General features: G+C 47.3%; 1 protein-coding gene across 1 annotated transcript; it reads right to left on the bottom strand.

Annotated features, from left to right (window-relative positions):
* Positions 1 to 1,892: 1,892 nt before the first annotated feature.
* Positions 1,893 to 22,940, bottom strand: LOC147242096 (ferric reductase 1-like). The gene is made up of 15 exons (XM_086191402.1): positions 22,754 to 22,940; positions 22,457 to 22,593; positions 22,243 to 22,340; positions 22,000 to 22,138; positions 21,488 to 21,682; positions 17,753 to 17,854; positions 17,502 to 17,649; positions 17,072 to 17,179; positions 16,031 to 16,146; positions 3,695 to 3,781; positions 3,216 to 3,307; positions 2,779 to 2,837; positions 2,532 to 2,675; positions 2,096 to 2,115; positions 1,893 to 2,015 (listed from the first exon to the last, which is right to left on the bottom strand). Exons 1-15 carry the CDS (start codon positions 22,938 to 22,940, stop codon positions 1,926 to 1,928), a joined length of 1,722 nt encoding a protein of 573 aa, XP_086047528.1. The 3' UTR covers positions 1,893 to 1,925.
* Between the last annotated feature and the right edge of the window lie 708 nt (positions 22,941 to 23,648).

Below are 23,648 nucleotides of genomic sequence, written 5' to 3'. Positions count from 1 at the left end.
TGGTCAGCTTGTCTCCATCACTGGCTGATGAGGACGAACCAGCCTGGAGTCTCTTGGATGGCCGTGTGGAGGCCAGGAAGCTTTCCTCTGGTGTGCCAGAGGCAGCTGCCCACCGCTGGGCCTCCTCCAGTCTTTGATCACAGCTGCTCCAGTGTTTCCCTTCGTCTCCTTTCCCTTTCCCTCACTCGTCTCCCACGAGTGAGGGTAGGATGGAGCGGGAGATTGACAGGTGGATTGGGGCGGTATCCGCAGTGATGGGGGTGCTAAACCAGTCTGTTGTGGTGAAGAGGGAGCTTAGCCAGAAGGCGAGGCTCTCGATTTACCTGTCAGTCTACATTCCAACCCTCACCTGTGGTCAGGAGCTCTGGGTAATGACTGAAAGAACAAGATCCTGAATACAAGCGGCCGAAATGAGTTTCCTCCTCAGGGAGGCTGGGCTCTCCCTCAGAGACAGGGTGAGAAGCTCAGTCCTTCAGGAGGGACTCAGAGTAGAGCTGCTGCTCCTCCATGTAGAGGAGTCAGTGGAGGTGGTTCAGGCATCTGGTGAGGACGCCTCCCTCAGGAGGTGTTCCAGGCATGTCTGACCGGGAGGAGGCCTCAGGGCCGACCCAGGACACGCTGGAGGGATTATACCTCTGGGCTGGCCTGGGAACGCCTCAGGATTCCCCTGAAGAGCTGGTGGACGTGGCTGGGAGAGGACAGTCTGGGCTTCCTCGTTGAGGCTGAGGCCCCACGACCTGGACCAACGGGATAAAGTGGAGGATGACGATAATTAAAAAATGATATAATAAGAAATTAATATAATATAAAATTAATATAAAAATAAATATTAATATAATAGAAGCTGCCCGGTGGAGCAGTGGTCCTCCCTGTGGCCCCCCAGCAAGAAGGTTGTGGGTGGATCAGTGGTCCTCACTGTGGCCCCCCAGCAAGAAGGTTGTGGGTGGAGCCCCGGCTGCAGCACGGGGTCTTTCTGGGTGAGTCCCCATGTTCTCCCTGTTCCTGCTGGGTTCTCTCTGGTACTCCAGCTTCCTCCACAGTCCAAAGACATCAAGAGGGGACCAGGTTAATCCAGACTCTAAATTGACCGTAGGCGTGGCTGGGAGAGCCAGTGGTTGTCTGTCTCTATGTGTTGGCCCTGCCATGGACTGGTGACCTGTCCAGGGGGAAGGCTGCTGGGATAGGCTCCACCCCCACCCCGCGACCCTTACTAGTAAGGAATACGTGGAAGATGACGATGGATAATATAATATAATATAATATAATATAATATAATATAATATAATACAATACAATACAATATAATACAATACAATACAATACAATACAATACAATACAATACAATACAATATAATAAAATATAATATAATATAATACAATACAATACAATACAATATAATATAATATAATATAATATAATAAAATATAATAAAATAAAATAAAATAAAATACAATACAATACAATATAATATAATATAATATAATATAATACAATATAATATAATATAATATAATATAATACAATATAATATAATATAATATAATAAAATATAATATAATATAATATAATAAAATATAATATAATACAATACAATATAATAAAATATAATATAATAAAATATAATATAATATAATAAAATATAATATAATATAATATAATATAATATAATATAATATACCAGGTGCAGGAAACCACCAGGACTGTGGAAGAAAGCAACTGTTTGATTCTTCAATAAACCGTTTTTATTTCAGGAAAGGAGATTTACTCCTTACAGTCTCAGTCAGGTAGCAATTTAATCTCTTTTCAACACAAGTACTACGTAAATATTAGACAGTACTACGTAAATATCAAACCAGTATTTCAAAGATCAACTCGTGGTAAATTACTGTTCACCACTCAAGTATATTCGCAGGTCGTCTCTGCTCATGACGTCCCAATTCCGACCAACAGTGATATCAGAAATACGACATTTCCTAGAAGGAACAGCGCCATCAGCAGGACGTCAGCTGGTACCTGTGGTGACGAAACAAAGTTTGCTACTCTGGAAAGGAACCGGGGGTTCATGATTAGTACTTCTGGTTCATTTGTCTCACCGTTGTAGATCCCAACGAACCTGAAATCCAAAGAAATAACTGGTGAATATTTGTGGCGACGATATTCTTGGAGAAGGCATTAGTCAGTGTTTAAAAACACACACTCCAACTCTCCTCGTATCCACAACCAGTCATGAAAGTAGTGACTAAATATCACGGACTACAAACACCAGCATGCTTTGCACTGGCGCGACTCAGCGTTCAAGGGTCAGTCACTTTCCTCTGACCTTTGGCTGACAGGTTGACGTAGCACGAGTGTCTCAGCCTCGTAATGACTGTGAATCTGATGTGTGTCCATCCTGATGGAGGAGTCATGGAGGCTCGCTGCATCAGCAGGATCACCCAGGAAAACTACAACCCTGAGCTTCACCACCACACAGCCCCCCCAAGTCTCTGGTCATCCAGTAGTAGAAGAAGAGTGAAGACGTTGGAGTACCTCTATCCTCAGTCCTGCATTTGAAACGGACTTCCAGCAGGATACAGAAGGAAGCTTCCCAGCCAACCAACCCGCCCAGCACCTTCATCAGCCATTGGTCGGGAGTGCTGTCAATCAACCTCAGGCCTGTGAAGATGGCCGCCACTGAGCGACAGCACACGGCAGCTCTGTCAGGACCAGCAGCAGCCACAGACCTCCCTGACAACCCAACACACCCAGAACATCCCAGCGGGTCGGAACTTCTTACCAGCCAGGACTTTGATGGCGGCTGCGATCACAGCATGAGACCAGTCGAACAGGAACCTCCTGTGGAAGAAAACGTGTTCAGGGATCGATCACTTGTGATCCGCCGTGTGGAGGAACAACAGAGGGAAGTACTCGGAGTACCTGTACTTCAGTGCGTTGAGGCTTGTGTACTTTTGCCTTCACCACACTCTAAACAGAGGCAGAGTATTTACTGCTCCGCTGTGTTTGTCCAAACTAGGGAACTGCACCACTCACTCCCTCCCTCATACACTCTCCTCTTGTCTGTCTGCCATTTTCCATGATGGACACTGGTGCCTGCTTGTGCTCTAGTAGTGATTTCAGATACAGCCAGAGATGGCACAAAGGGGGCGGAGCGAGTGTGACATCACCACGGTTGGTTTGGGGGACTAGTTGAAATACACTCAGCAGTGTACCTACAGCGGGTGCTGGGGTCCACAGCGCAGCAGAGCCAGTATGGGCTGGAGGAGGGACAGAACCAGAACCAGGCAGCCGAGCACAGGATGAGCCCCCTGCACACAGCAGCATGACTCACAATCAAACCTCGAAGAGCAAAGGACATCTGAAAACTGCAGTCACCTAGAAAGGCTCATCTGGAGACCAGGGGACAGTGTACCTGGTCTCACTACACCCAGGCTTTCTTGAGGTACTGAGTTGTCTTCTGACACGACGACAACAATATAACAATTATCACATGATGCCTCCTGTTGTTATCAGAGGATCGTGAAGAAATTAAAGTAAGAAAACTGAGACTGAAACGACAGTGGCAGAAAGTCCAACTAGCAAGTTGCCTGTTTACATCAAGTCCAGCCTGTTCTGGTTCTCATCTTTGGTCAAGTGACGCCAAACAAGGCCTGAACTACAAATCCCAGCAGGCCACGTGATGATGATGCACTGACCCCAGACCAGGCCTGGACGTAGGCGAAGGGGAGGATGAAGGCCGTCACCGTGGCTGCTACCGTCACACCCATGACCACAACGTGAACCTGCAGACTCACACAGCACAGCATGGAATTACACCACACACACACAAACAGACACACACACACAAACACACACACTCTCTCTCTCTCACACACTCTCTCACACACACTCTCTCTCTCTCTCACACACTCTCACACACACTCTCTCTCTCACACTCTCTCACACACACACTCTCTCCCTCTCACACACACTCTCTCTCTCACACTCTCACACACACTCTCTCTCACACACACACACACTCTCCCTCTCACACACACTCTCTCTCACACTCTCTCACACACACACTCTCTCCCTCTCACACACACTCTCTCACACTCTCTCTCTCACACACACTCTCTCTCACACACACACACACTCTCTCTCTCTCACACTCTCTCTCTCACACTCTCTCACACACACACTCTCTCCCTCTCACACACACTCTCTCACACTCTCTCTCACACACTCTCTCTCACACACACACACTCTCTCTCTCTCACATACACTCTCTCTCTCACTCTCTCACACACTCTCACTCTCTCTCACACACACACTCTCTCTATTTCTCACACTCACACACATACACTCTCTCTCTCACAGTCTCACACACACACTCTCTCCCTCTCACACACACTCTCCCTCTCAAACACAAACTCTCTCTCTCACACACACACTCTCTCTTTCTCACACACTCACACACACACTCTCTCTCTCACACTCTTACACACACACACTCTCTCCCTCTCACACACACACTCTCTCTCTCACACTCTCTCTCACACACACTCTCTCTCAAACACAAACTCTCTCTCACACACACACACTCTCTCTCACATACACTCTCTCTCTCACTATGTCTCAGACTCTCTTTCTCTCTCACACACACTCTCTCTCTCACATACACTCTCTCTCTCACTATGTCTCATTCTCTCTCTCTCTCACACACACACACTCTCTCTCAAATGCACTCTCTCTCACACACACACACACTCTCTCTCTCAAATACACTCTCTCTCTCTCACTATGTCTCAGATTCTCTTTCTCTCTCACACACACACACTCTCTCTCTCAAATACACTCTCTCTCACTATGTCTCACTCTCTCTCTCTCACACACACACTCTCTCTCTCAAATACACTCTCTCTCACTATGTCTCACTCTCTCTCTCTCTCTGTCACACACACACACACTCTCTCTCTCAAATACACTCTCTCTCTCTCATTCTGTCTGTCTCTCTCTCTCTCTCTCTCAAATACACTCTCTCTCTCACTATGTCTCACTCTCTCTCTCTCTCTCACACACACACTCTCTCTCTCAAATACACTCTCTCTCTCTCACTATGTCTCACTCTCTCTCTCACACACACACTCTCTCTCTCAAATACACTCTCTCTCTCATTCTCTGTCTCTCTCTCTCTCTCTCACACACACTCTCTCTCTCAAATACACTCTCTCTCTCATTCTGTCTCTCTCTCTCTCACACACACACACTCTCTCTCTCAAATACACTCTCTCTCTCACTATGTCTCACTCTCTCTCTCTCTCTCTCTCTCTCTCTCACACACACTCTCTCTCTCAAATACACTCTCTCTCCCTCTCTCTCTCTCTCTCTCTCTGAGCGTGTGAGAGCACGATTGAGGTGGAAGTTTCTTCCTAGATTTCTAATTTTCGATGCTCTTTTTCAGACTTGCTTTTTATGTTTATTTGAGTTTAGTTTCACTGATTGTCACTGCTGGGGTCTGTGTTTTTTCCGGACTGTGTGTGTGTGTGTGTGTGGGGGGGGTGTTTGTAAGGGATTTCGTGGTGAGCCTGGTGGCTCAAACGCCACCATGTCTGCTGGCTCCGGCCTGGAGAGGCTAACTCGTCGGCACGCCATCAAGATGGTGCCGACGGTGAGCTGCTCGGTGGAGGAGTGCGGGCTGGCCGTTGGTCAGGTAGCCGGTTATGACAGCGTGAAGTCGGCCTCCAGAATGAACAGCGCGGTGGTGATCTTTCTGGACAGCGTCGAGAAGGTGGATCAGGTGGTGCAGAGCGGGGTGGTGATCCAGGGAACCTTCACTCCCGTTCTCTCTCTGGTCGGCACTGCCAGAAGGGTCATCATTCTAACGTCCCTCCGTTCATACAGAATGAGGCTTCAGAGACGGAGCTGACGCGACAGGTCAGCTGATCGCTCCCATCAAACTGATCCCGCTGAGTTGTAAATCTCCTCACCTGAAACACGTGGTGTCGTTCAGAAGACAGGTGTGATGGTTCTTAGAGTCCCGAGGAGCTAAACCTAGCACTGAAATTCAAGGTGGACGACTTTGATTATACCGTGCACGTTACGTCCGGAAGTATGAAATGTTTTAGATGCGGGATGGAGGGTCATCTCATTCGTGCGTGCCCAGAGAGGGACGCCGCGGCCGCTTGTGCGGCAGCAGCCGCCGCCGGTATTACGGCAACCGGCGGAGCCGAGGAGGCCGTTGTCGGCGACACCGAGCTGGCGAAGGTCGATGGGCCATCGTTTGGGACTGGTGGTACCGAGCCGGCTAGGCCGGCATTGGCAGATCCCGCTATGGAGGAGCCACCGAACACTCACAGTCCGGGGCCACAGGCACGAGACACGCGGGGCGCAACGGACAATGTAACGGATTCACAGGTGACACACAACACACGGGTGGAGGGTGAACGGTGTGTGAATAATCCTGATAGTGGGGAGGTGGAGATGGGGGGTCAAGTGGGTTGGTGGGACAGACAGCCAGGGTGGCAGCAGGGCTGGAGGAAGAAGGGGAGGAGGACACAGTGATCGATGATGATTTGTTCAAACTGGCTTCAAAAAGCAAACTAGAGACAAGACGGAGCAGCAGCACAGCCAAAAAGGCAACAAAGAAGAGGTGTCTCAGTCCCAGGGACAGGACAGTTTGTTGGACAGTGATGAAGACAACGTGAAAATAAGCCTTGAAAGTGCTTGTAGTGTAACAAGAATAAAAAAGTTCTGACAGGACACAAAAGGTTTGAGGGTAAAAATTGAAAACTTTGTCCCTGACCTCAAACTGTTTCTGGACTCTGTCCAGTTGGACACGAGGAAGCCGGGTGAGCCTGGTCAGCCGCGTTTCACAGACCAGGAGATTTTCAGGCTGAGAAAAATGGTCCTCATATCCAAACCAGCTGGCTGAAGATGACCAAGTGTTGCTCTTTGGTTTTCTCTCAACTTCATTTTGGTCTCCTTGATCTGTTTTTGCTCTTTCTCAATGTGCACCATCTCAAACTGCTCGTTGAATGGAAACGGGGCAAGAAACGATGTCAAGAGAGCCTCTGTCTTCAGTTTAATTAACACAAAAAACTGAATGTCTCTTTTATCCAAGAGACCCACAGCACTGCAGACAATGAAGGGGATTGGAGGAGGGAATGGAACGGCCGGCCTACTGTAGCCATAAAACTAACAACAGTGGGGGGTCGGAGTTTTGTTGTCCAGAGATTTTAATCCAATCTGTTGATGTGGAAGATGTGATGATGCGTCATATTTTGAAAATCAAGGCACAGTTTGAAAGTGTGGCCATGATGTTTTCAATGTGTGTGCTCCAACAGTAGGCACAGAGAGGCTCTTCCTTCTGAACGCCCTGGATGGGGAACTTCAGAGGTGTGGCCGGGGCGAGTATTTGGTCATTGGAGGGGATTTTTTTTTTAACTTATTTTTATTTAACAAACATACAGCACAGATAGAACATGACAGAGATGTGCAGACAAATATTCCAGACAAGTGTTCAGATACTTATTCCAAGATACACATGAAAAAAATAAAATAAAATAAAATAAAAAAAATGTTGATGTTTATAATTCCAATACTGTTTTCACTGGTGCCCATCTTTCAGCAAACTGTCCTGTTTTCAGCTGTAACCTTGCTGTGATTTTTTCCATGATGTATACATTTTTTACTCTATTCCTCCATTGTGATATGTTTGGAGGTTCTGGCTTTAGCCAGCAGGCTGTTATTGTCTTTTTAGCGATCAGAATCAAAATCCTCCACAAAGCAATCAGGTTTCTGTCTGTCAGATTCTCAGGTGGTATGCCGAGGATAAACATTGCTGCGTCCAAAGCAAAATTAATGTCCAAAATTTGCCCAATCTCCTTCCGAGCATTCTCCCAGAAGTTCAACAGCTGTGGGCAATCCCAGAATCTGTGCGTAAAATCTCCTATTAACTGACATCCTCTCCAACACAGTTCAGATGTGTTGCTATATTTTGAAGTCTTAGATGGAGTGTTGAAATATCTCATCTTCACCTTCCAGTCAGACTCCCTCCACATTGGGCTGCTTGTTAATTTGTGTCCTGCTCTGAATGTTGCCTCCCAATTTTCATCTGGTCTAATAGTATTTGTTTCTAATTCCCATTTTTCCTTAACATTCAAATTGTTGTCCTTACATCCATGCTGTAGTACTCTATAGATTTTTGATATTAACCCCTTTTTAGTCTCCCCCTCCAAATACGACAACAGCAATTCCTCCAGCTTAGATGGTGTTGTACAAATATTTTCCCACTCTCTGTGCTTCTGAAGGTAGTGTCTTAATTCTAGAAATTTGTAGAAGTCATGGTTCGGTAAGTTAAACTCTTTTTTAAGTTGTTCCAACGACTTCATATACTGTCCATTGAAAACTTGTGCAATATAAATTAACCCCTTACTTCTCCATTTGTTGTACCCTGCATCCATAACAGATGGGAAAAAGTCTGGATTTCCTGCTATTTTGGTGATTCTACTTACTGAGTTAGATATTTTCAGTTTTTTCGCACTATTGACCGTACTTTTATTGTTACCCTAATCCAGTCATTACGCATCCCCTCTTTTTTCTGCATCTTCTCTTTCAAAAACGGGAGTACCTCCAAAGGTGTTTTCTGACAGGAATGTTGTTCCATTCCCACCCACATTGTGTCTGTCTCCTTCGTGATCCACGTAATAATCGCTCTAAGTTGTGCTGCCCAATAATAACTTTTTAGACCAGGTAAATTTAACCCTCCCTTCTCTTTTGGGCAAAGAAGGATTTTGTATTTGATTCTAGCTTTTTTATTTTGCCAAACAAATTTAGGTAGGATTTTGTCTAACATCTTAAAAGTTGAACTAGAGACCATAATTGGCAGTGACTGGAACAGAAACAACAATCTCGGTACAATGTTCATTCTCACTGTTTCGATTCTTCCCACCATCGACGGGGGCAATATCTCCCATCTGGCCAAATCCTTCTTTATTTCTGTAATCAGTTTCCATAATTTTCTTTAAATAGCTGTGATATAATGGGAGTAATAATGATGCCAAGATATCTAAACCCTGTGGTGGTCCATTTGAAATTGAACTTTCCCTCTAATTCAGTTGGATATTTGCCTGAAAGCATCATTGCTACTGACTTAGATTCATTAGTTAATTAACCTGATAATTCTCCATATTCATTCAGATTGTTCAATAAAGCTGGTATAGTTAAGGAGGGTTCACTTAGATATGTTCATATATCGTCAGCAAATAAAGATATTTTATGCTCCACTCCCCCTTCAGCTCTTATTCCCTTAATATCCTTATTTTGTCTTATTGATTCGGCTAATGGTTCAATACTGAATGCCAACAGCAATGGACTCAGACAATCCCCTTGTCTGACCCCTCTTTTGAGGGGAAAGAAATCTGAACAGCATCCGTTAACTGTAATCCGTGATTTGGGGTTTTTATAAACCAATTTTACCCAATCTGTAAATGTTGAATGAAACCCAAAAACTTCTAATGTCCGATACAGGAAGCTCCCTTTTACCCGGTCAAATGCCTTTTGTGCATCTAAACTGAGCATCAAAGCGGGCTGTCTGTTGTTTTTAGTACATGATATAAGATTTAATGTTCTCCTAATATTGTTAGCTCCTTGTCTACCAGGGATGAACCCTGTCTGATCTGGTTTGATTAATTTTGTTAGATATATCTGTATCCTACGTGCTAAAATATGAGTCACTGTCTTCAGATCACTACATAACAAGCTGACAGGCCTGTATCCTTCACATGTGGCTGGGTCCTTTCCTTCTTTATGTATGACTGAGATAATGGCTTCTGACCAAGATGTTGGTGGGTCACCTGATGTCAGGGCATAGTTCAATACTTTGAAAAGGGCTGGTGTAATCTCCTTCGCAAAACACTTATAAAATTCTCCCGAGAGCCCATCCGTGCCAGGGGATTTATTATTTTGAAGTACCTTGATTGTATTCGCTATTTCCTGTACTGAGATTGGCCGAAGCATTTCAGATGCCTCCTGTGTTAATAATGACGGTAAGTGCAATCTTTTGAGGAATGCCAGTGTTTTATTTTCTAGTGATTGCGAGTCAGGGTCATCATATAGATTTTTATAGTATTCTGCAAAGGCTTCTGCTATCTCCGTTGGCTTTATCATATATTTTTTAGAGTTCGGATGTCTTATTTTATTTATCGTCCTTTTTGCCTGGGCTTTTCTAAGTTGAAATGCTAATAATCTGCTGGCTCTATTCCCCATCTCATAATATCTCTGATTCGTAACCCTTAAAGCCCCCTCTGCTTTGTAAGTTAATAGTTCATCTCGCCGTTGTTTGATTTTTGTCAGTTCGATAAGTGTTGAGTTACTTGATGTTCTTTTGTGTTCCAATTCCAACTCTCTAATTTTATTCTCTAACATATTTTGTTGCTTTAATCGGGCCTTTCTCATTCTGGAAGATATCTCTATTATTTTCCCTCTAATAACTGCCTTCCCCCGTCCCATAAAATTGAAGGTGAAACTTCCCCATTGTCATTAGTTTGAAAGTATTCCTTTAAATTTTGTTTTAGTTCCTTTACCACACTCTCATCTGATAACAGAGATACATGAAGTCTCCAGTATTTGAAAAAAGATTCGTTACCCATATCTACCGTTAGCGTAATAGGAGCAGGATCACTTATAGTTATGGTGTCTGTGCCAGTCCAGCACTTTATGCATGTGTTGTTGTGAAACGCAGAAAAAATCGATCCTTGAATAACTCCCGTGTGGGTTTGAGTAAAAAGTCAAATCCTCCCCTCCAGGGTTATTTCTCCTCCATGGATCAGTAAGACCTCGCTCTCTTATGACATTATTTAGTACCTTAGTACCTTAGATTTTGCACTTGGTCCCTGTTCTGGAGGGAGTCTATCCAGCTTACCATTCCGCACTGTGTTAAAATCACCCCCAATCACTAGCATCCCTTTCCCATTGTTGGCAATTACGTTGGCTATATTTTTAAAGAATGCCGCATTTTCCTCATCTGGGGCATAAACATTTAGTATGGATATTGTCATATCGCTTATGGAACCAACCATCATTGTATATCTTCCCAGATTGTCTTTTATCACTTTCTCTGTATGAAATTGCAGGGATTTATTGATTAATATGGCTTCTCCCCTTCTTTTTCCAAAAGAAGCATGAAATACTTGGTTTACCCATTCCCTTTTCAGTTTGTCACATTCGTTGTCATCCAGATGTGTTTCTTGTATCAATTGACTCAGTATTTTCTTTCTCTTTATGGGGTGATTCAACCCATGGACATTACATGACACAAGGTTTAGCCTCCTCATATTTGTTTAAGTGGAAACCCAGTAACTTTACATCTCTTACTAACTAATATAACTGTGCAAAAAGTAGCACAGCCAAAAAGACAAGTCTGCATCTCCTCAAGAACTAATACACAATAACAAGAAGAACAACTCCCAACTGTCCCCTGACCAGAGAGTTGTGACGAAGGCCTCTGGTGGTTCGCACTTGCAACTTCTCGGATGTTGTGTTAAGTTGCCATCTGCTCCACAAAAGCAGTGATTTTGCTCCAAAATAGAACCAGAACAATATTTTGTCTGTGTTTTTGTGTTTTTTTTTAAGTAGTAAATTACCTCTTAACCAGCTCCATTTGTCTTCGTGGATGTCCTTTTTAACAGACACTTTTATTGATCGTGTATATTTCAGGGCACCCTCTTCGTATGCAATACTTCACTTGATAAGGCCGTAGGTCCGTCTCTGTGATGGTTGGCTGCTGTCTTCTCCCCCTCTGTCCCGTCATTATGGTCCAGCTGCCTTGCGCCATCACCCTCTGTAGTCTCTCGGTCTCGTCCTCCTCCTCCACCTGAATCCCCATATTCCTCAGCATGGGTGCAGCATCCATTACTGTGGCAAACGTCTTTGTCCCGTCTTCCAGAAAGACTTTCAGCTGAGCAGGATATGGAGATTGTGCCTTCACGTTCTTCTCCTTTAGTTTCTTTATAACTTCCCTCACTTGTTTCCTCTTTTTTTGTACTTCATTTGTGTAATCCTGGTTGAAGTAGACCTTACGTCCCTCATACGTGAGCTTTTTCCTCCATGCTTCTTGAATCACCCGTTCTTTCACCCTGTAGTTGAGGAAGCGAACAATTATTGCTCGCGGGGGGGCCGTGTTTTCTCTCGGCTTCGTAGTCAGTGATCGGTGCGCTCTCTCGATATGAACCGCCATTTTATCAGGGAAGTTCATTGAGGACTGAATCAAATTAGTCACAAATCCTATGGTGTCGTTTTTCTCAGCACCCTCTGGGATTCCGTGTATTCTATGTTGTTTCTTCTTGACCTTGATTCCAAGTCCTCGCATTTCGCGGACAGCCTTGCCTCGTGTTGAAGTAGAAAAGTGACCATTCTTTCCAGCCTCGCCGTCCGGCCTTCCGTGTCGTTAAGCCTCTCTTCCATCTCATCTGACCGCTGCTCCAACTTAGCCGTTTTCTCCCCCATTTCAGCTATTTTAGCTTCTAGTCTTGCTAAGGCTCCTTTGTTTTCCGTCACCGCGTCTGCATGTTCTTGGCGTAGTTTACGGAGCTCCGCTAATATCATCGATACCTCGTCTCCGGATATCGCCATCCCCGGCGCGGCGCTCCGCCGGCGCCTGTATCATTTGCATTTTCTTTCTTAGCTGACTTCCCTTTTTTGTCCATTTTATTTCTCTTATCTTTAGTCTCTGATTATCCGCGTCCTCGACCCCTTTCTGCTGTTAATATTACGTTAAAGAGCTATTTTTACATTAGTTTTCTCTCGGAGCAATTCTCCCTCGTGTCTTCTACATCATGGCGTCACCGGAAGTCCCGTCAGTTGTAGTTTTTAAAGGTCCATTGGAGGGGATTTTAACTGCACAGAGAACCCCACGTTAGACCGGAATCACCCTGAACCTCATGCTGCTTCACAAAAACATCTAAAGAAATTGATAGAAACCCATGAGCTTGCTGATGTGTGGAGAAATTTCCACGGTGTGACTCGTCAGCACACCTGGCTCCAGTCTCAAGATGGCCTCCTGTCAGTGTCCAGACTGGATAGATTTTACTGCTTTAAACATCATTTAAATGTTTTTAAGAGTTGTCATAGAAACCCAGTTGGGTTTTCGGATCACTCATTAGTAGAGTGTTGTATTTATATTAATAGTGTCAGGTGTAACAGTGCATATTGGCATTTCAACACATCACTCCTGGCTGATAATGCTTTTAGAAGGGCTTTTGCTGTATTTTGGAAGGATTTTAGAAAGACAAAATCCAGTTTTACTTCATTGCAGCAGTGGTGGGATACAGGAAAGAGGCAGATCAAATCTCTGTGTCTGGAATACACTGGCAATGTCTCAGGGACTCTAATCTATCAGGAATCTGGAGAGAGAACTGGTGGAGTTGCAGGAGTTAGCAGACTCCACCGGAGAAACCAGACATACTGATGTCTTCAAAACAAAGAAGCGTGTGTTGGCTGACCTACTGGGTGTGCCCACCAGGGGAGCTGTGGTGCGCAGTAGGTTCCAGCATGTGGCCATGATGGATGCTCCCTCTCACTTTGTTTTGGGACTGGAGAGGAAGAATGGGCAGAGGAGACTGATCCACTGTCTGCGCTCCGGTGATGGGCGGCTGCTCCGTGAAGCGGCAGAGATCCGTCAGCATGCAGCAAGCTTCTACCAGGAGTTGTTTGACTGTGGTTACAAAGAGGAACCAGACAAGTTGCTCTCCTTTCTCGGTGGTCTGCCAAAGGTGTCAACAGATACCAACCAGCGTTTGGAGGCTGATGTCTGTCGGGAGGAACTGTTGGAGGCGCTGCAGAGCCAGAAGCCTGGGAGAGCCCCAGGTATAGACGGCCGGCCAGCTGACTTTTATAAAGCCTTCTGGCCTGTAATTGAGGCGGACCTGCTGGATGTTCTCAGGGACAGCCTGCTGAGGGGACAGTTGCCCCTGAGTTGCAGGAGAGCTGTAATCACTCTACTGCCAAAAAAGGGGATCTGCAGAACCTGAAAAACTGGCGACCAGTGGCCCTTCTCTGCTCTGACTACAAACTCCTCTCCAAGGTCTTAGCCAATAGGCTGAGGGAGGTGGTGGAGCAGGTGGTCCATGTGGACCAGACCTGCTGTGTACCAGGCAGGCTAATCACAGACAACGTTCACTCAGTTCGTGATGGTTTGAGCCTCTCCAGTTTATTGGGTGCTAAACTTGGTCTTGTTTCTTTAGACCAAGAAAAAGCATTTGATGGGGTGGAACATGGTTATCTCTGGCAAACGCCGGAAGGTTCTGGGTTCGGCCCAGGTCTTATTGCTAAGATTCAAGCCTTGTATGGAGACATGAGAGTGTTGTTAAAATGAATGGTGGTTTGAGCGCTCCTTTAACGTGAAGAGGGGCGTCAGGCAGGGCTGCCCTCTCTCAGGGATGCTGTATTCCCTAGCAATTGAACCTCTCCTCCACAAACTAAGAGTGGGCCTTCCTGGTTTGAATGTTCCCAACAGGAGCTAAGTTTTTAAACTGTCTGCTTATGCAGATGATCTGATTATTGCTGTTCAAAATCAGAATGATGTTAACTTTTTGACCAGTAGTGTTCAGAGTTTTGGTGAAATCTCTTCAGCCAAAGTGAACTGGGGAAAAAGTGAAGGTCTGCGGGTGGGAGATGAGCTGCAGGAGGTCAAACTACCTGGGGGCTCACTTGGAGGGAAGGAGGGATCAAGTACCTGGGTGTTCCCTTGGGTGATCAGGAAACTGTAGCGAAGAATTGGGACAGTGTTTTACAGAAAGTGGAGGGGAGACTTAAAAAGAGGAAGTGTTTTTTTCCAAAAATGTCTTTTAGAGGTGGTGTTTTAATAATCAACAATCTGGCTGCTTCCATGTTGTGGCATCGGCTCTCCTGTGTGGACCCCCCAGTCACTCTGCTGGCCAAAATCCAAGCACTAATTGTAGACTGTTTCTGGGACCGTCTCCACTGGGTCCCACAGAGTGTCCTCTTCCTCCCTAAAGAGGAGGGGGGGGCAGGGTCTCGTACACCTGGCTAGCTGGGGGGCAGCTTTTCGACTGCAGTTCATCCAGAGGTTACTGACTGGACCCTCAGACCTGGTGTGGAGGCCGCTGGCTCGGGCTGTCCTGGCTCAGTGTTGGGGATTGGGATTGCAGGGATCACTGTTCTTAATGGACCTTGGAAAACAGAACCTGAAGACTTTTCCAGATTTTTATCAGAGTCTTTTTACAATATGGAAACTTTAAAAAAAAGAGAGGACTAAGACTTGCAGTTCATTGTTCTGGTTTCTGAAAGAACCCATTGTGTTTGGAACTCGCTTCGATGTGAGTCGGATTTCAGGCCCCTCTGTTGCAGAAAAGTTCTGAAGGCTCACATCGCCACTCTAGGACAGGTGATGGAGCTGTGGCCCACAACTGGAGGATGCCTCTGCTCTGTCTGCTGCTGTGGGGGTCACTTCAGTGAGGCTCATCCAGAACATGTTAAAGATCTGGAGGAACCAGTTCTCCTCTGAGGAACTTGAGCGTTTTATCTCCCAGTCACACAATCTTTCAAACCAAAGTGACTCTGGACCTTTTCCTGTGGAGGGTCTGTCTGGATCTCAAAGAGAGTTCTGGCTGGTTTTAGAACAGGGTGTGTCAGATGTCACACACCACTCTGTTGCTACAGGAAAAGTGTGTATAAACTGTTGGTGAAAGTCTCTCTCACTCTCTCTCTCACTCTCTCTCTCACACACACACACACACACACACACACACACTCTCTCACACACACACACACACTCTCGCTCACACACTCTCTCTCACTCTCTCACACACTCTCTCTCACACACACACACTCTCTCTCTCTGTCACACACACTCTCTCTCTCACACACACACAGACCATGTCAGGCTCTCATCACCACCCATCAGAACAGAAGAGGAGAGAACCGATGAATCCCATCCAAGTGGCCCCTTCATGTTCGGGGTTCAGTTTTTTAGTTCTGGGTTTTAGGGGAATGTGCCTCTGTAAATCCATGTTGTATCCATGGTCACTCACCACAAACCAGACGTCTTTGCCCGCCAGGCTGTGTCCCTTGGCCACTCCCCGCAGGTACCTGGCCGCCATCATTCCCAGTGACCCCGTGGTCATCCAGGCCAGCAGCATCAGCGCCCCTGAAACCAGATCTGATGTTGACTCGCTGCCCTGTTCCAAGTCCATCCTGAACTAGGTGGTACTGCATTTCTTCAGTAGGAACGTAGTGCATATCCTCTGGTACTACCAGTTACTACTTCATGAAACTGACATTGTCCAGTAGTGATATATTGGGGCTGTGAGGCCTCGACTACATACTGTTGGTACTGCGAAAACAGTGTACATCTACTTCCTCTTCCAGTTCACTTTTCCTTTCTTGTTGTTTTTGTCAGTCTTTGTTCTTTTAGGTACCAGCGTTGGTACCAGAGTTGGAACTGGTGTTACACACACTCTTAACCTGATTACTACGGCAGATGTTTGCAGCCAGATGTTGATGGGTGAATAATGAATAATAATAAAAACAATAACAGACAGTTAGTTTGGGCGTTTCCCTCTGACAGGCCTCGTCCTCCCTTCAGCCTGACGGGGCAGGAGCGGCATCTGGGGAGCGGCATCTGGGGAGCGGCATCTGGGGAGCGGCATCTGGGGAGCGGCATCTGGGGAGCGGCATCTGGGGAGCGGCGATGGACATCAGCTGGCCTCAACTGTACCAGTGGAATCAAAGCCCGGTACCAGGATGTGACAGTGATTCGCCACCTGCACTCATTTATTCAGCTTTGACCCCAGCTGTCATTGACAGTGAGCGTGACCTGAACTGCTTCTACCACCAACGTTTTCCCCCAGGTCTCACGCGTTTGAGTCCAAGTGTTTGAGGCCAACACCTCGATGGAGGCAGACATCCACATCCATATCATGACTCAAATAAATACGTAAATTGATTCAATCTCATTACAGGTTACGAGGTGCATGATAAGTTACATGTGTGCCGAAGGACTTAACCAGTCCAGCACTGGTCCAGGAGCTGCCAGGCTCTGGACCAGTGCTGGACTGTGGGCCGGGTCTCACCGTGGGCTCTGATGATGTGGGGCCATCTGGAGATGCCGACCAGCTGAGGTCTTGAGATGTGGACCTTGTCAGGGCTGATGAAGGTGCCTGTATGGAGCTGGATTTGTCCTGCAGGATGGACACACGGTCGCTCAGGTAGTTTATGAGGTGTAGAAAGTAAAAGCACCTGTTTCCTGCCCTGATCTGTTTCTCTCCTCAGCTGCGGGTCCGTCAGCCTCATCTTGTGTTCTGCTTCTACAATCAGCTCTCAAACACCCCTCACCAGGGGTAGGAGGGGGCCCCCAGGGGTCCCTGGGGTTTCGACACACACCTCAAGAGAATCCTGGGCTGTCGAGTATCTAAACCAGTAGGGTCAGATTTGCACTACTGGACCTGGTACTGCACCTGGAGCCTCTCAGAGGAACCTAAAGAATTAAAGAGATGTGAGTACCAGTGGTGCTGCTGGGTCCGTGGGCAAACATGAGATAATAGGTGCTGTTGAAGCCGGTGGTCCTCTGAGTAGAGACGGGGTTGAAGGAGGTGAAGGCACAGCTGATCACTCCGTCTCTCACTGACGCTTGGACATCAGAGACGTTCCCCTGACGGACAGTTGGAAGACACGGAACCACACACTGACGTCACTATTTTAATGGCCTGGGCTCAGAGAACACTGGCATCATTTGCTGGCTTTCATTTCAGTACCAGAGGAAGAGCTCGCGGAACAGTCCGTCCAGTTGAGACGGCGTGCTGCAGCCACACCAGCCCGCTGCTGCTGGCGCAACAAATATAAATGTCATCATCTCCCTGAGGAAAGACAGAAGCACGGAACACTCAAGCATCCATCAAACAGGAGGTGGAAGCATCCGCTCAGAGGAGCGTCAGAGTTGGAAGCTGTTGCTTCTATTGCCAAAAGCCCAAAGAACACACTGGTGTTCTGGGCCTCGGTTCCTCTCCTCTACGGCCTGGAACGCTGTGTCTGGAGTGACGCGGCTCCATTGGATCCACTGGATTTGGACGTGTGGTGGACACATTGTTGCTGTGTCCCAAATCGCATACTTCCATCCTGCACAATAAAAATTTTCAAACTGACTATACTAAGTACTACTACTGTACTAATCGCGCAGTGCGTGAATTTCGAGGGTGCAGTGCTGTCCCAAATTACATACCGCCACGTGGCGCACTCACCGGAAATGACGATGTGATGTCTTCTTCTTCTACGCCGATTTGTGACCGGCTAGCACCGCATCAGCATCAGCTAATTACCGCCGCCTTTTGTCTGTCACCAGACTGGTGGATGGTGGAGGTTCAGTTCTACATCAGATCCACCAGTAAACACCAGACTGGTGGATGTTGGAGGTTCAGTTCTACATCAGATCCACCAGTAAACACCAGACTGGTGGATGTTGGAGGTTCAGTTCTACATCAGATCCACCAGATGTCTGTGTAGGTTCTCATTCATCCAGGTCATCGTAGATCGAAGCGAAGTAAAATCTGGTCAACTGGATGTAAGTTTATCTTGAAGGCGTTTCACCTCTCATCCGAGAGGCTTCTTCAGTTCTAGTGAAGAGTGAGGAAACTCCAGCTTATAAACCTATGTGGGAGTGGTCAGTGCTATTGTGGTGGAAACGACCCTCCCGAGACTCACCTGGCCTCCCCAAACGACAGTCGTTGTGCGGTGTCAGGGAGTTTCAGGGGTGGTCGTTAGGGAGTTTCACCGACCACTCAGATGCTAATGGGCTGTGCTGGCATCAGCCGTTCCACATGGGTCTTTCAGCTGAACTCTTTGGGGAAGCTTTGAAAGGACTTGGTTGTAAATAGGAGAAAGGAAATGTCGCAGTCCACCTCCTCTGTTCAAAGATGGTTTCTCTATCCTGACGTGGATGGCTTCTTTAACTCCTCTTTCAAACCATCTGTCCTCTCTGTCCAGGATTTGGACATGGTCGTCCTGGAAGGAGTGGCTTTCTTCCTTGAGGTGGAGGAAAACCGCTGAGTCCTGTCCTCCAGAGTTGGCTCTTCTATGTTGGGCCATGCGCTTGTTGAGGGGCTGTTTGGTTTCCCCTATGTAGAGATCTGTGCAGGCCTCACTGCATCTGACAGCGTATACCAGATTGCTTTTCTGGCTGTGAGGGGTGGGATCTTTGGGGTGAACCAGTCTTTGTCTCAGAGTGTTGTCTGGTTTAAAAGACACAGGGATGTGGTGCTTATTATAGATTCTCCTTAATTTCTCAGAAACCCCTGCCACATAGGGGATCACTATGTTTTTTCTCCTGCCTTCTTCATCTTCCCTCCTCCTGGAGCTCTCCTCCTTTCTGGACCTGGAAGAGGATTTTACAAAGGTCCAGTCTGGGAAGCCACAAGTTTTAAGTGCTCTTTTCAGATGCTGCTGTTCTTTTTTCCGGCCTTGGACGCTGGTGGGGATGGTCTCCGCTCGGTGTTGCAGCGTCCTGATGACACCTAACTTGTGCTCCAGAGGATGGTGAGAGTCAAAAAGCAAGTATTGGTCAGTGTGGGTGGGTTTCCTGTACACATCCACCCTCAGGCTCCTGTCCTCTTGAATGTAGACGTCGCAGTCCAAAAAGGGCAGATGGTTGTCTTTCACATCCTCTCTGGTGAACTTGATGTTGACGTCTACCGAGTTGATGTGTGCTGTAAACGGTTGTACCTCCTGAACCTTGATCTTCACCCAGGTGTCATCAACGTATCGGAACCAGTGGGTGGGGGAGGGTCCACTGAAGGAAGTCAGGGCCCTCTGTTCCACCTCTTCCATGTATAGGTTGGCCACGATAGGAGATACGGGAGAACCCATGGCACAGCCGTGTTTTTGCCTGAAAAACTTCCCTCTGTACTGGAAGTAAGTTGTGTTCAGGCAAAGGTCCAGAAGTTGGCAGATTTGGTCCGGATTGAGGTTGGTCCTGTTGCTGAGGGTGTTGTCCAGCTGTAGGCGTTTCTTCACTGTTTCCACAGCCTCCACGGTAGGGACGCAGGTGAACAAGGAGGTCACATCGTAGGACACCATGGTCTCATCTGGGTCCAGCTTGAGTTCTCTAACCTTGTTCACGAAGTCCATGGAATTCTGGACGTGGTGGGGGGTTTTCCCTACCAAGGGGGCTAAGATGGTGGCGACGTGTTTGGCGATGTTGTACGTCACGGAGTTTATGCTGCTGACAATGGGTCGGAGCGGAGCACCTTCCTTGTGGATTTTGGGGAGGCCGTAAATCCGTGGAACTGCGTCTCCGGAGTACAGGTGGTGATACTCCAAGCGGTTGATGATTTCCCCCTTTTGCAGCTTCTGTAGGTGTTCCACCACTTTCTTCTTATAGCTGCTGGTGGGGTCGCGTTTTAAGGTCTCATATGTGTGAATGTCACTGAGAAGAGAACTGATCTTGTCCTGGTAGTCAGTTGTGTCAAGGACCACCGTGCATCTTCCTTTGTCAGCCGGAAGGATGGTGATGTTCTCATCTTTGCTCAGTGCATTCAAGGCCTTCCTTTCCTGGACCGAGAGGTTGGCAGAGGGGACCTTCGCTTCGGAGAGGGCCGCTGTGACCTTGAGTCGTAGTTCATCTGCTTCTGTGGTGGAGAAGCCTCTCGGATGAGAGGTGAAACGTCTTCAAGATAAACTTACGTCCAGTTGACCAGATTTTACTTCGCTTCGATCAGATCCACCAGTAAACACCAGACCGGTGGATGGTGGAGGTTCAGTTCTACATCAGATCCACCATCAAACACCAGACCGGTGGATGTTGGAGGTTCAGTTCTAAATCAGATCCACCAGTAAACACCAGACCGGTGGATGGTGGAGGTTCAGTTCTACATCAGATCCACCAGTAAACACCAGACCGGTGGATGGTGGAGGTTCAGTTCTACATCAGATCCACCAGTAAACACCAGACCGGTGGATGGTGGAGGTTCAGTTCTACATCAGATCCACCAGTAAACACCAGACTGGTGGATGGTGGAGTGGTGGAGTCTTAAAAACCTGGGTTGCTAACAAGAGTCTAAAGGAGCCTACAGAGTTCATGGAGGTCATTAAAGGTCATCAGGGGGAAACACAAGAAGCCTGAAGCTTAGTGGTGTGACCTTGAAGTCATGTGACCCTGGTGTAGCTCATCTTTAGCAGTCATCACGCTGAACGAAACATGCAGGTCTCATGAAGCTTTGTTTGACACAGAACTGATTTCCTGTAATAATCCAGACTCTCACGTAAACTTTAGACCTTTTGGTCAGCGAACCTCTTATGATGCTAAATAGATCATCCCTGTGGCGCTCTGCGGCGGCGATACTTGCCGTATGTACTACCAGCAGAGCTGACTGTGCTTTCAGAGGGTGGGGCTTAAAGAGACAGACAGGTTAACTGTCAGAGTAGGACAGTTCAGGGTGAGTCCTCAGGTCTGCATCTTACATCTTCTGTGTCTAACACAGCAGTGGCCTTGACGTTACCATGATCTGATCATCAGAGAAGCCGAAGGAGACGTATCCAGCTGAGGGTCCGGTCATCTCAAAGCGAGCGGCTGCATCACTGGGGGACAACGTGGCCACCGACATGAAGAAACAGCTGGGGTTGACCTCAGGGTCACAGAGGGAAGGCTGACTGAAACACATCTTGGTGATGCCACAATCTGCACTGGAAATACTCTGTTGTGGGAAAAATACTGCTCTGTACTGCTGTGTAGATACTATGAATGGTCATAAAACATGTAGCAGGTTCGTCCTGTGAGCTCAGGGGTGTGATCACCCTCGCACACGTGTGTGGCATGTTCGTGAGCATCTCGTATGGGTTCGTAGACTTCAGTTGCAGCAGTGGTTGACTGTGTCAAAGGGCATTACTTTTAGTATTAGTATTACCATTTCTATAGTATTACCCGTACTATTTCTAGTTCTAGCAGGAAGTAGCTGCTGGAGGTTGGTGGCTTTGCAAATAAATCCAGTTCCGCATCATAAATAGGACTTACAGTGGAAGTGTTGACGGTCACAGCAGGAACAGAGAACCCTCCATCATCATCACCTTCATCACCACCACCTTCAGTGACGTTCAGGGGTGGACTGGTGACATCAACCCAAAATGTCCTGTAGTTCTGCACAAAGGAAGCACTACAGAGACACCAAAGGAAACTTCATGAGTCCTGGTAGAGACACACATGATGCTGGTACTGACTGGATTTACTGGGCCACACGAGCAGTCCCATCAGCCTTACTGGAACTGAACGAGCTTCGTAACTTCGGGAGCTCCTGCTCTCCATTTCACCTGAATGGAGGTCTTCAGAGACTCCGATGTGTGGGATACCGCTGAGTTCTGTAAACACACACACACACACACACACACACACACAAATTCACCAAAACATGAACCACACGCCGCTAGTGTTGGTGCTGAGCTGCCTGCTGGTCTTGGTGCAGGTGTAGACTCACAGGTTTGCTGGTGCAGGTGAGGAGCTGAGCAGCGCCGGTTGTGGCAGTGAAGGAGCCAACAGGAGCCCACCCTCCCAGTTCCCAGGCCTGTAACAGGAAACCAGTGAATGGTGTAGAGCCCAGAGCCTGAAGCTGGACTGAGGAACAGAAACAACTTCAGGTTATGGCTCCATCGAAGCGCTCGCGCCTCGTTAGTCTGAGGGACGATGCAGTCAGAGAGTAAAGCCTCAAACTAGCAGCAGATTTATACGGCAGAGGTCGCCACCTAAACTGAGTCTAAATCAGAGCCTTGCTGACCTGTGACCTCCTCTCCCTTCCTGTAGCTGTGGCGGTCTGTAGTGACGGTGAAGGGTGCCGTGTCCCTCTGTGGGCTCGAGCCAGAGTGGTGGGGTCGTAGGTCATCGCAGCTCTCTGTTACCTGACCTGAACTGTAGCTCCGGACCGCCGGAGCGAGAAACGCCAGCAGCAACACGACATGGTCCATTGCCCCGAAATGAGTCGCACAAACAGAGCCAGTGAATAAGAATGAGCAATACAATGCTGCCATTCAGGTGCTCAGGTGTGTGTGTGTGTGTGTGAACAATGAGACGGAGGAGGGGGATGTGGAGAGTACTGGGAGGAGCAAACTCTCGAATGTCACAACTAAATCTCTAAAGGGAATGTATGGGGTGTGTGTGTGTGTGTGTGTGTGTGTGTGTGTGTGTGTGTGTGTGTGTGTGTGTGTGTGTGTGTGTTTAATGACAGCATTCATAAGGGTTGTGGTTGGAGAGCTCAGGTTTCTTTATTCAGGAAGAGTGAAGTTGACCTTAACAACCGCCTACACGAACAAAGTAGCAGCAGAGTTCTTTGATTCCCCTGACCAGGAGGATTATTAGATCCATGTGAACAAACACAGATGAAGACACAGTCATGTATCAGTCAGCTCCTGTAACTTGACCCTTGACCTATTAACGTGTGCTGGGTACAGGTGCCAAGCTGCTCTTGAACAGCTTGACCCTCTTCAAAGTCCAGCTGATCCTAACCTGTACCCTTGGGTACATACGAGAGTACTGAAGCCCTTTAATGGCGTTCTTGTACTTCTGTGTGCCATCGTTTGGTCATGAGCAGTAAACTGCTGCTGTAGGGGCCCCCGTGGTGCAGAGAATACATCTGAGGACCCCAACGGTGACATCAGACCCTCCTGACCTGCTGA

Source organism: Aulostomus chinensis, chromosome 21 (assembly GCF_037954235.1).
Source record: "Aulostomus chinensis isolate RoL2024-O1b breed Wild chromosome 21, RoL_Achi_v1.0, whole genome shotgun sequence".
Lineage (NCBI taxonomy): Eukaryota > Metazoa > Chordata > Actinopteri > Syngnathiformes > Aulostomidae > Aulostomus > Aulostomus chinensis.
This window is presented reverse-complemented; position numbering and strand designations above follow the sequence as displayed.